The sequence below is a fragment of the Eufriesea mexicana genome, unplaced genomic scaffold (genome assembly GCF_001483705.2).
Source record: "Eufriesea mexicana isolate 0111107269 unplaced genomic scaffold, ASM148370v2 scaffold657, whole genome shotgun sequence".
Taxonomy (NCBI): Eukaryota; Metazoa; Arthropoda; class Insecta; order Hymenoptera; family Apidae; genus Eufriesea; species Eufriesea mexicana.
Genome location: NW_016908821.1, coordinates 488,578 through 502,743, shown reverse-complemented (window position 1 = coordinate 502,743; position 14,166 = coordinate 488,578). Strand labels below are relative to the sequence as shown.

Below are 14,166 nucleotides of genomic sequence, written 5' to 3'. Positions count from 1 at the left end.
ATATATACATATATATACATACATATTCATATATATGCACTTATATGTCTGATGTTACATGTAAAAATGAACAAGAATTAAAGATATAGAAGCGGTTATATCGACTATAAAAGAAAAAGAATTGTCCAATGAATAACTAAAAGGCAGTGTCTTGATTACTATAAATTATGGATTGTCCATTAAGCACGTTTAGAAAACAAAAAATGTTTTTATCAATAATTGTCATGCATTCATAAATAATGTTTAAGTTTGGTTTAAATAAGCTGAGTTCTAAACATTTTTTAATTCGATTTTCTTATAAAATTATTAAATTGTAAGCTATTTATTTGGTGACCATAATATTTACAGAAAAAGTGATGATATGAAATTTGAGCACAGAAATTATAAATTCGAATCCTAAGATATCTTATTACGTCATTTGCTATTGTAGTTATCGTACTCGCTGCGATATAGAATCTTAATTGTACTTTGCTTTACAAGGATGGATTTGACAAGAATCTCTAAGAACTAACAATTATAATTACTGTTACACGTACGTCGTTGCATCATCTTTGTGTGTTAATTATTGTAAATTCCGTCGGTTTCTTGCTTGCACGATCTTTTTTTATGGAAAAAGAAAGAAAATATACGAGCGATAGAAATGATCTGACAAATCATAAAACAAAGAAAACGGATAAGGAAAAGGAGATAATATATCTATTCGGATACTGTTTGAAAATATGTATTTAGAATCAATATTACAAAATATTGTATAAAATAATTGCACTCTCAAAAAAGAAAAAAAATATATCCATAAAACACATTAATGATTATCACTCGTATAATCATTCTTGATTTTGATATTAATATATTTATATACACTTACATAAACGTATATATACATGTATATACATATTTTCTTACTGATTTTTAAGCGAGATATTTTCATTCTCACTGATTTATCATTTATTCTTTTTAAAACTATTTATACACTGCATATTATATGTTTCTATAAAAGACAGAAATACACAGTTCATTTTGATATGATTCCTTTTAACATGCGATTATAAGGGATAAGACGGTTTTAAAGATTAATTTTTTTACGTGTATCTCTATAAAGAAATCAACTCTGTTCGGTGCACTTCTAATATTAAACAAGTGGTATTACATTTGCCATATTTTATGAATTAATAAACAGAGCTAGATATGACACATTTTAACATATACATGATTCCCGAGTGTTCGTTTATTTGCAAAATTATGTATGTTATGCAAGTAAATATTACAAAAGATGTTCAAAAATTTCAATATACACTTAATGAAACCATTCTGAGTTATTTTCCTATCCTAAACCTATAACCACAATATCTTAAGCAGAATTTGTCATGTATTGCTTTCTTTTGTTTTTATTATTTAAGCTATGTATTTATTATTTAAGCTTTATTATACGTTTTCAAACTATCTAAGATACGTTTCAGCATAAAGTTCTTTGATTGCTTTTAATATATCAGTGTTATGAGAAATTAAAATAACAATCACGATCATAGAAACGCATTGACGCATACAAATTCGTTATTAAATATTTCATAGCATGCCACTTAGTTTATACAGTACGAAGATTCATTTGAATTCCTAGTACTCACTGGAACGTGTACCATAACATGAATATTGTATAATCTTTATCCCTTACAATATCCCTTATAATATTATAATAAAAGTACAGTAACTATAAATAATCGTAGAAACTAATTTAAGTATCAGAAGAAGTTAAATACTGTTTTATATTTCGATATTTTTTTAACTTTAATTTCTTATTAATAATAGATTATTAATAAATTTTGGCAATATTTTATAAATCGATCTATAACAAAGTGCGATGTGATAATTTTATCAAATTGTTTAAGTAAAAAGACTAAATAAGTGGTGAGCACAAAGCGATTCTCTGTTGCTTATCAATGAAAGTAAATAAAATCGACACTAGTGATGTGTTTAACACAGTTAAGTGGAGACTTTAATAATATAAATTAAGCATAATGTTTCTCAGACTTAATTTTCATTATTAAGTTTAGAATAGCATTTCAAACATTTGAAATATATTATAGAGGCTTAAAATTTATCGACAAGAAATTACATTCTAAACAAGCTCTCATTTTACAGAAATCTACTTTATCCTTGATGGAAGATAAGAAAAAGCAGCTTATGTGTAATTAAAGATCACAATGTAAGGTTTCAAAAATAATATCGCGAGATAACTTCCGCGAAGGAAAACTTTTTTTTATTAAAATTATCCATACATACGTATTCTATTGATTACTAAACACTTTTATCGATTTCTATCAATCGTTTTTGCACAATTGCGTAATCTGTTTCTTCTGAACAGAGGAATTGTTTTTGCGAATGCAAATAATTCGTCCTTAGCAATATCGTACAAATGTTTGCATATTATAATGATTTTTATCCGGTTGCTTACGTATTCAAGAAGTTTCTTGACGTTAAAATAACCAGTAAACATTTATTCACTTTCTACTAAAAACTCGCTGTAAAATTCAATCAACCAGCTTTCAGTAAAATGATTAAAATGAATAATTTTAATTAGTCATTCATTTTTATCGATGAAAGTAACAAATTATTTTTATATTCTATTTTACACATTTGTGACTTAATAATTGGCACTATTATAATTGTTAAAAATTAAATTATTTATAACAAAATATTATAATGAGAAAATTCGTTTAATTATTCTGCAAATGATCCGATATCTCAAAATAATAAGCTAAAAGTACGTCTCGATGGTTAAAGCTTATGTCATGCCTTCAAATTTTAATCACCTTGAACTGGAACGTCGTTACACACATACATCGTATATATGCAAGGTAAAAGATATCGTTAAAAGAACAAACGAGTCGTTCAAAAATTCATCGAAACTCTTCTCAAACTATTATGAAAAATAAGAGAAATAATAAAAACAATTTACTCGGTCTAATATTATTTTATACAATTAGACGATATTTTTTTAAAAACAGAAGAAATTTTAATTCCTTTCTTTCTATCCTTCCATAACAATTTTATAATCTTTTAACAAGAAATTTAATTTTTCTTTCGCTTTTGATATTATACCTTATTTATTAATTGAAATCAATTTCCTTTAAGCTGGAATCGCAACATTTTCATTGAATTTCTCCATTTCCATCTTCGAAAATAACACACCTATACTCCCATTTGAAGTACATCCATTCAAATTGTATATCCGAAACTGCTGCAGTACGCGTACTCAAAATTTGGGCCAGCCTCATCGTCGCTGAAAAGCGAAGCTCTAAAAAAAGAACGCGCGCTCAGATGAAAAAAGACCAATGAGAGAAAATGGAAAAAAAAGGAAAGATAAAAAACGAACTAGAGAAAAGCATGAGCTCGACACTCATGAAAAAGGAGGGAAGCGAAGGAACAAGGAGAAAGTGAGAAAAAGTGTAGGAAGGGTTGGAAGGAGGGAGCACAGGTGCGGCTGCTACGTCCAGAGCGCCTTCAAGTGTAATGCTGTCCGTCGTGCAGCGAGGAGAAGTCCTCTTTTCTGTTTCGTTCCAGCCTGCCATAATATTCCGAGCATTTAGTGACTCGTTTTGGTGTTACATTCCTTCAACAGGTTGGTCCTCCACGTTGCTGGTCAGTGGACCCTCATATTACCTGAGTCAGTGAAATTTAATTGCAGTTTAAGTTCTTACGCATTGTTTTATCAAAGAATTCATTAATGTTACTTAACTTGAGAATATATCAGAAGCCTTAAGGTGAGATTTGGGTTTGGAGGATTCAGTAAAAAATGAAAACAAAGAGATTCTTTTGGTGATTCCTGTACAAATTCGCCGGTGAACTTGGATGAATCACGACCTCGTTTCTCCTCCTCCTCTTCCACCGCCACTCCCACCACCTCCTTTTACTTCGAACGGTGAGTACCATTGATGCTTAAATAATTATTTATTTTTGGACCGGTAAAACAATGTCTCCAAATGATATTAATTTTGGCGTATGTGTAAAAACACTAAATTTGTCAATTCTATTTTTATTAAAGTTCCATAATACAAATAAATTTATATCGTAATACCTTGAGTGTCATTAATTATAATACAAAAATTGTAATTAATATTTTATCAGAGTTGAAAAATTGACAGTTTAATTATTCAATGACTTAGTAAAAAAGAAAATTAAAACGTTACATAAAATACTTTATATTAAAAATTAAAGAATTCTAATAGCTGAAATAAGAAATAATTCCAAGTATTTAAAATATTTCTGGACATTTTATTATCAAATTGGATGCTTTATTATCCAATTTTCGAACTATATAAAAAGCTATAAAAAGTTATATATTCTACAAATAATTGTATTTACTAAAACGCAAAATTTAATTATCGTAAACATAAAATTACATAAAATTAAAATTTTAATCTAAAGAAGTATGTTAAAATATTTCATAAAAAACAGTTTTCTAAAACTAGAGAAGTATTCTCACGATAACATTTTGTACTCAGTATCACCTGTTGCGTGGGTGAGCTAGTTTGACGTTTTATAAGTATGACTCGACGACCTACTTCACTTTTATCATTCATGCGATACAGTCCATTCTTAAAAAAAAAAAAAAAAAAAAAAAAAAAAAAAAAAAAAAAAAATACAGATTATTTTGCACCACATATGATTAAGCACAAAATATTGTTTAACCTACACATTTAGTGATAAAAGCTATTTTTTATATTACTCATGAAAATCAAAATATTTCTACACAATAACGTAATTATAGTAACTATTCAGAGTGTCCTATATTACAACCGTTTAACATATTCATAAATATTGCACAATACATATATCTTATTGACATGTAATACAATTTTACATCTACTTTAAAAAGTTCAAGAATAGTATAGATCATTTGTATCATTAATAAACACAGTGTTATCTTTCACTTATTGAAGTAAAGGCATTAGTTTACTCTGACTTCACTTTTTTCGCGGTATCAATGTTATTGAATGTCTATTCAGCTGATATTTATTCATTAAATATTCTACCATCGCATGATCACGCGTTGCGTTTCCACTTAAATCATCCTTGATGTGTTCAACACACGAGTCAGCAGCATTTCCCTTATTCTTCTGTATTGCAGTTTCGGTGGTCGGTTTATTTTTAGCGTTTAGTTTTCTTCTTTTCGGTTTAAAATCTTCAGGACACGTATCCGCGGTGATGGAACGTTTCCTTTGTTTTTTATCCGACCATTTTTCTTCAATAATAATAATCTCTGGAGAGTTTTGACTTAAAATATCATTCTTTCTATCTTTCGCTTTTATTTCATCGGTGTCTTTAAAAATTTCTATCCCAGATTCATTTATTGATTCATTTAGATCATTACAAATTCCAGTATTTATTGTTCTCTTTTCTTGAAAAGAGTTAGAAATATTATCTTTAGAGCAACATGGTTCTAAAGATATCATTCCTTTGTCTAAATTGTATTTATCCAGCAAAGAATTCGTTATCGTAAATTTGCTTGTTTCTATCGCGACTGAATTATCTTTTGCACGTTTTACTGTATCTCTTGTGCTAGTTTGATTGCAATCCTCCACTAACCGTTCTCTAAGTGAAATACTTTCAGCAAATGATCGTTTCCGCTTATTTCTTACCAACTTTTCATTAAATTGTTCAATACATTGTTTATCATTATCATCATCCATGATAACAATTTTACTCAAAGTTTTAGATATTTTACATTCTACTTCTAGAATATCTTTTGATTGTTCTTTTAAATTCTCATTAACATCAGCACTAAGAATTCAAGAATACATGAAAATTATTTTATTTTAGAATTAGTTATTAATGATACTCACATGCTGTACTTTACTCCTTCAACGTGTTCTGAATATGTAATAAACTTAAGTGTTCTGATCCCTACTGCTTCCTCATTTTTACAAACATCGCAGTTCATTTTACAAGACGATGTTACGTATCCGAAATATCTACTAATGATTTCATGCCGGCATCTAAATAAGATTTTATTATTTAATTTTATGAATTATGGAAAAAGAAATATTTCAATTAATTTAAGCTTCTTACTTTACTGAAAGACAGTAAGATATCATTTTTTCATATTCATCTAATCGTTTTTGAATATGTTGTGAGTTGTTCATTACTCTGTGATTTTTAATAAGCAATTGTACAGCAGAATATTCCTTTACACTAAAATATATTCTACAATATGCATTACCATTGCTTGAATCTATTTGAGCACTTTCTCTATAATATTTGGCAATATTTTCAGGTACTGTCCAATAAACTATACATCTGATTAAATAAATATTTTGTAAATTATTTAGAATTTACTAAGATACTGAGAATAAATATTATTTTTCCTGTTGTGACATATGCAAACCTAATTGATCTTTTATGAATGAATCCATAATCATATGTTGTAATAATAACATGAATTTGACCAAATATCCAATTATTTTCAATATTATGTCGTGTACTATTTTTCAATTCTAAAATATATTATAAACATTTACTTTCAGATTCTGGAATATAAACATTAATAACTTAATTTGTAATTTTCTTACTATGATGATAGATTAGCGTAGGAATGCCAAGATTATATAATTTGGTTTTTAATAACTCTGCAGTAATTACTTCTCTACAGTAAACAATGGCAAAACCTTTATGTGTCTAAATGCAAATAATCATTATAAATATATAATTCATAGTCACAAAAATGGACAAACAGATTTACCTTATGTGTAGATAGATCTAAAAAACCAAGTACTTCTATGATAAAACTTTTAAGATGATCAAATGGATGAGAAAGTATATCTATAAACCACATATCATAGTGTACATTGATCTGTTGCACAGGCATTTTAAAAATCTTAGGAGTTTTTAATGTTAGTTGTTTGCAAATATCTTGAATTACCTGTCAAAGTATTTAATTGCAAAGAACATTTGATGATAATAATTTTAGCTATTTCTATTACCTCATCAGTAACTGTTGTAGTTACTGCAATTTTAGGAATATATTCGTATATTTTGTCAAATGTATTTATTCTTTTATAACAGGGGGTATAATCATATCCCAATTCACTTAAACAATGTGCTTCGTTAAATACAATGTAAGACAATATCATACGCTCTTTCAATGAAACTATAAGTTGCTGTTAATATATTTTCAAATTAATTGTCTATTATTTTAAAAAGTTTGAAGTATCATTTACCTTAAAATATGTCATAGTATCCATTTCAAGAGTTGCATATAATAATACTATTGTTGGAGAATTTGATTTTAAATTGTTTAAAATATTATTTCTTTCATTTATTTGTATACCTTTATATAGCAAACCAACATTAATTTGTTTGCTTTTTAAAAATTCTATTTCTTTCTAAAAATATTTGAGCATTTAATATATGGACATTTTTGAATCAACGTTTCAGAGATAATGAAAATTTTACCTTAATAAAAGATAATTTTGGAGAAAAAACAATTCCAACTTTGCCTTTACATAGAAGAGCTGGTAATTGAAAGCAAAGAGATCTACCAAATCCAGGAGGCATGGATATACATACATATTTTGAACCTACAATATTTTTACATGACTTTTAATTTAGCTTCTTAAATCAAATTTTATAATACCACTAGCCATATCAGGAAAATATTTTTATTGCAGTTTATTACTATATACTTTCATATAGAAAGCATTATATACATTTGATAAAATAATCTTAATTGTTAGAAAAAGTCTAATATAAAGAATGACAATTACAAAAAACTTATGTAAAAGAAATACTAACCTTCGCAAATAGCAACAATAGCTTCTTTTTGAACATCATTTTTGAAATCTTCATATCCAAATACAGATTTTAAAAGACTCATTACACTACTTTCTTGATTACACATTTTTTACACTTTTAATGAAACTATAATAATTAATTGTTAATTAAGTAAAAACCATCATCTGTAAAAATAAATTCGAAATACCCTTCCTACTCACTTGATCAGGATAAACTAACCTTACTGGTTGAATGACATGAGGTTTAAAATTTATTGGTTCCGCCAAAATGACTCAACCTCAACCAATTAGAAGCCACAATTTCAAATAATTGTTACGTGAAAATGTACAAAAACAAATTCTTTTTATTACAGATTTAAAAGCAAAAGAAAATTTTAAGAAATGAAGCTCAATTTTAGAGATTAAAAAAAAAACTTCGATAAAAAATGAAAAAGACAATGTTTTTAGCTTAACAATTATATTTACCTCCATCTGTATTAGCAAATGAAACTATACGTAAGTTGCACAGAAATTAAGTAAAACTATTGTTGCTTTCTTAAAACTATGAATAATTTATGTTTTAGATGCATAATGAAGAAATTTTACGCAATATTTCTTTTAATATGTGCAACCACCGCTGAATTACCCAATAATTGTAATGATCCTAATTGGCATTCATTGGTCACTTTAAACGACGCCAAATTAGCTTGCGGGCCATCTTTTGAAAATCGTTGTTATTGTATGAGAACGTGTTACGAGAATCATCATCAATATGTTGTTAATTGCACTAATTCTGGATTTCAAAATACAGCACCATTATCACACTTGCCGAACGAGACACAAGTAAAAATATTTTGTTAAAGATTAATGTTTTTGTCGTTTATAACCCTAAATATAAAATAATATATTCATTTCTTTTTTAGGTGCTCATTTTTACCGGAAATAATCTAGAAGAACTTCCATGGAACGTATTTGGTAACCTGGATAGTTTACCTTATTTGAGAATAATCGATATGTCAAGGAATAAAATAAGAGAAATTCGTGGGAAAGCGTACCACCACGTTCAACGCGTCGAACGACTTATTTTAGACTTCAACGAGCTCTCGCTAGATCCAGGAAGGAGTCATCCCAGAGTGTTTTCCAATTTTGTATCCCTTTTAGAACTCCATTTAACTCATGCCTTTGAAGATGGTCCACCAAGAGATCTTACAGCGACATTGCATGATATTTTTGTGAATAGGTATCTAATTAATAGATATTAATTAGATCTATAAATTTACGATCTTATTAATAATATTTTATAATTTTTACAGTAATTTAACACAATTGATAAAACTCCATTTAGAACAGAATGAAATATCAGAGTTCCGAGACTCCAACGTATTCTGCGACCTTCCGAATCTCTTAGATCTCTATCTGGGAGATAATGCATTGGCTGCCTTGCATTTTAACATATCCTGCCTGCATAAATTACGCTTCTTGGATCTCCAACGAAACAAATTCACAAAAATCGCCGAACACGATCTACACGCTATGGATGTGCTTATCAAGCATAATAAAAGTATAGCAGTAGATTTTACCGGGAATCCACTTGAATGTTCCTGTAAACTTAACCCTTTCATTAAATGGTTGAAAAAGACGAAAGTATTTGTTCGCAATAAGAGCCGCTTAAAATGTTACGAAGGTACTTGGATTAAATAGAAATTAGTGTCTGCTTAAATATAACATGTATTTAAATATACTTATTCCTTTATAGGTGAAATATCTCACGATGTACACGAAACGAAAAACTGTGCGCCGAAATTGTTTTCATCAACTCCACGTGGCGCAACTATAATATTATTTTTACTTTCTATAGTGTTGATAGGACTTGTGTGTGCTTTAATTTATGTACAACGCACAAAATTACAAAAGAAAATCGAGCCCATATTAGACTCAGTGAACAAGAGGGTGCGATACACCTCAATAGCAACTGGTGATACTCGGGAAGATGTATAAATAAAAAGAAAACGTCCTTAACTTAGCAATTAACAGAAAAAAGTTTTAACTTTAATAAACTATTAAGGAGATTTTTTTAATTGTATAGTACACAAATACTTAATTCTTTTGTATTATAAATAGCTTAAAACTGAATAATGTACCGAGGCATTAATATTTATAATCCTATAAATTAGTGATTAATTTTAGAATTAAAAAAAACGAATAGAAATATCATTGAATACAATTTTTCTAGCTAGTTATCGCGATAGATATCGTGATAGATTTGTTAACTTAATAATTTTAAATGAATACATACAATTTTGATATCGTTATAATTTCGAATAAGTCTAATGACGAATAAATGTTACATATATTGTATTTCTACTTCTATGTGTATAATTTAATCTAAGCGTTATTTGTTTATGGATACCGTTTAATTCTATACCCACTTTATCAAAAAAGGAAAATGTATACATACAACATTCTTATGTTCGCTGGTACTTATCGTTCGCTATCAGACCATTGACATCTTGAACAAGATTAGATAATACTTTAGACTAGTAATATCCGTAGTATACTCCTGTAATTGCAAGTGCATTGGTGAACTTAATTTATTGGTTTTTATACAATAAAGAATGCCGTCAGTTAAACGACTTCGTCTCGATGAAGTCGTCACATCATTTCCAGAATTGGGACCCACAGTTCCAGATGGTGGTTACGCATGGATTGTTCTTTCCGGAGTATTTTTAGTCCAGGTATATCCACTAAAATCAGATACAAAAATCTAAATAAAATGACCAAGACCAATGGTTATTTGTATTCCTTTTAGTTTAATAGTTTAATAAAATTAATATTATACAATATTTATACAGGGTATTTAGAACATAAATATTCAATGATTCATCTCTATTAATATAAGATACAGTATTATATGAGATATTTTAAAATAATATTTAAAATGTCCATTAAAAAGCAGAATATTTATAAAAGGGCAATGAAACTAATAATCTGTTTACAGGTATTACAATACGGTCGTCTTAAATACGGTAATGTCGTTTGATATTTTTCATAAAATCAAAATGAATCACTATCGTTTTATTGTGAATACATACAAGTATCATACTTTTAAAAAGTTAGGTAAGTATAGAACTTTTTTTGTTAAATTTCTTCTAAACACCCTGTATAATAAAATCTTATTATGAAGATTAATCCATTTATCTTTGTTATGCTTTCTTACTAGCGAGAAAATTTCGTCATTATTTCTACAGATGACTGTCCCTAGTATATTAGCCATGTACGGAGTAGTATTAGCATATATATACGAAACTAAATCTATGGATCTTCACATATGGAACGAAAAAATTTTTCTGACGCCTATACTATTTACTGCTTTTTGGAGTCTAGCAGGTACCTAGATAGATAGAGTATAAGATTCGCTATGTCAATGGTTTATGGGGAAATATAGCAGAAATGTTTTTCAATAACGAAGTATATAAATATTTCTTTTTTAGATCCTTGGACGAGAATAATTGTGAGCATAGCGTCGATACCCTGTTTGGTAGGTCTAACAGGAGTAATTTTCTTGGTAGTCGGAATTATAGCATCCGGTTATCTCGCAACTGGTGGAGTTGGTGCTTATTTAACCAGCATCAGTGCAGGTGCAATAATGGGTATAGGCGCCAGTTTTGTCATTCTATTGAGTGACTATATTTTGAGGAAATACTTTAGGAAAAAGCTTTTAATAGCTTTGATGTTAAGAAACGTTGGCTCTTCGTTTGGTCTTCTACTCATTCCAAGCATCACGAATTTGTTGTTGCACGAAGCCAGATTAAAAACTGGTTTGCAACTAATAACTACGATGTTATTGCCCACTGCACTGGGAACATTGACTTTTCGGTTGCCTTCTATACAACAGACATCTCCTTACAGGTTCTTATTAAGAATACTGTGAACATTAACGAAAGGTGGAATGAAAACATTAATGTTTAATACTCAAAATAAAAATTTAATCCAATGTTAACTTACAGTCTTCTCTTATCAACCGAAGAAGACACTGAACTTCCTGTAAGAATCTCTTCGGATGTTCATGAAGAATCGCAGCATCCGAATGATCAAGATGACATAGAAAATTTTGAATATAATCAAGCTGATGATAAGATACATGGAGGAGGATTACTCAGCGAAGGAAATAATATTTATGCTTACGAGGATATGGACGAAGATGTGGATTTATTTATAAATCCAATGATCCATATGGACAATAAATGGAAACATCAACTTCGAGTTCTTAGGGATTTCCGATTTTGGGCTGCAACAATTGGCTGGGTTGGGATGAAAGTGTCTGCTCTTTTCTTTTGGCTTCTGTTGCCCGTTTTATCTTGTGAAGTAGTAAATAATTCCTACCTTTGGATGTCTTTATCAGTTGTGGCTGGATTCAGTACCTTTTTACCAAATTTTATCAGTTATAAAACATTAAAATTTAAAAATCAGAATAGAAGATTATTATTTGGTACATCATCTTTAATTTGTGGTTGCAGTTTATTAGGCATGTAATTTCTTGTACTATATTCTCATATTTATTGGATAGACTTGTGTTTTAAAAGAAATATATTTTCAGGACTAATTCGTGTAAATAGTTACTCGGGGCTCATGATTTTTGCCTTTTTGGGAGGTATCAGTATTGGTAGTTTATCAAGTTGTCAGGATTTAGCTTTATACGATGTTCTTGGCTCTGAAATGGTTCGTTCCATCGACAGAGGATTTTCAACTATCGTGGGTTTATCCATTTTTGGTTTTTACTTCATATACAGTAAGTTCTCGTAACAAAATTTTATTTCGGTAAAAGAACGAATTAAAAACTATAATCGTAAAGGTGATCGAAATGAATATAAGATAAAAATGAATTTCTGATTACAGACATAAACCTTTGTTTGAGTCTCGCAGCGCTTTTACAATTTCTTGGTGGACTCTATTGGATCTCGACGCCTGCTCTGAACTTACTTAAAGCTACACGTTACACTTCTCGCACGGTGGATAGAGCAAGCAGTGATGAGATATGATTAAAATAACTCTACGAAATTAATATAAGAATATCAATTTTACGTTACATCTTAATTTAATTATATTTACAAAAGTATTTATGTTGATCACAACAATCTGTTTTCTCTAGATACATCTAACATTAAAAATAGCATTCATAGAAAATAAACAATAGGCTTATAATATTGTCTAATATAAAAGGAATAAATACGATTAGATAAAAATATGTTTTCTTGTTTTAAATAAAAATGATAATAATGGCTAAAATTAGATATAAAAAATTGAACACAACATTTATATAAAATGAAAATATCAGATCTTATTATTCAAAAACGAATATCTAAATATTTTATACATATTTGTTTAACATGTCCTTCTATCTACTAACTGCATAAACATTGATCATAAATAACAAGAAGAGTAGACTACGAATCATATATGTTATTTAAAATCCCATTTTCTACACGTTTTTATATATATATATATATATATATATGTGCGTATATCTCTATGCATATGCCTCTGTGTGTACACAGACATATATGTATACGTATACACGAATAAAATATGTATTTTTATTATATGTTGCAATATCCTATACTATCGTAGATCAAATATAACAATGTTTTGCCTTTAAATTACTTACAAATATATTCTTGTACATACATGAAATAAACTGTTTTTAAAATAAACATTTTATTATTGTATGCATGATGAATACGTATAACTACCATAGAGTAATATCTCTATTCAAAATGTAAAAAAGAGGAAAGAAGAAGAAAATATAAAATTTTCAATATCAATCTATCTTTTGAATTATTTTGTAATCTCTGAGATCGCAAAATTCGTATTTTATTGCTTAAGCAAACTTAGACGATTATATGTTTTGTTTGTCAATATACTTCTTATTTCCATTATTATACTCACAACTTCATTATATTTACATTTTCCTTTTTGTATATATAAAATAAATGAAAATAAACACTATAGTTAAATTTTGTAATGTAAGTCGTTCATTTCCAATATTACAAAATACTCTCATATGCAAAAGTCATTGGTTATCTCTCTACTTTTTTGTTAAAATTGATTATTTTGAGCAATAACTTTTGTATAATTTCTTTAAATATCATAATTTTTTTCTTTCTTTTTATTCATCCAAATATATATATATATAAAATTTTGTTTCAGTTACAATAAAAAAATATATAATTCTATCAATTTGTGAAAGTAAATCACAGTATAATCATTTATTTACAATTAGCAATATTTAGATATTATTAATTATTTCAATTGAGATTCTTAACAATTTGATAATATTGCATATGGTCATATTAGTTTTACTAATATTGAAAAGAGACAATTCAATACAGTCAGTATAAAC

At 28.2% G+C, this 14,166-nt stretch overlaps 2 protein-coding genes across 2 annotated transcripts; one reads left to right on the top strand and one right to left on the bottom strand.

The window, feature by feature from the left end:
- Nucleotides 1-4,961: 4,961 nt before the first annotated feature.
- LOC108546258 (ATP-dependent DNA helicase Q5) lies at nucleotides 4,962-8,258 on the bottom strand. The gene is given in 12 exon segments (XM_017898246.1): nucleotides 4,962-5,778; nucleotides 5,841-5,993; nucleotides 6,067-6,294; nucleotides 6,383-6,491; nucleotides 6,567-6,672; nucleotides 6,737-6,916; nucleotides 6,978-7,154; nucleotides 7,215-7,379; nucleotides 7,450-7,574; nucleotides 7,789-7,914; nucleotides 8,004-8,007; nucleotides 8,253-8,258. Coding segments are annotated over 12 exon segments (2,196 nt in total).
- Nucleotides 8,170-12,949, top strand: LOC108546291 (uncharacterized). The gene is given in 11 exon segments (XM_017898301.1): nucleotides 8,170-8,282; nucleotides 8,351-8,609; nucleotides 8,690-9,006; nucleotides 9,080-9,450; nucleotides 9,523-9,758; nucleotides 10,340-10,501; nucleotides 11,015-11,153; nucleotides 11,258-11,675; nucleotides 11,774-12,291; nucleotides 12,364-12,555; nucleotides 12,663-12,949. Coding segments are annotated over 10 exon segments (2,748 nt in total). The 5' UTR covers nucleotides 8,170-8,282; nucleotides 8,351-8,357; the 3' UTR covers nucleotides 12,806-12,949.
- Nucleotides 12,950-14,166: the final 1,217 nt, after the last annotated feature.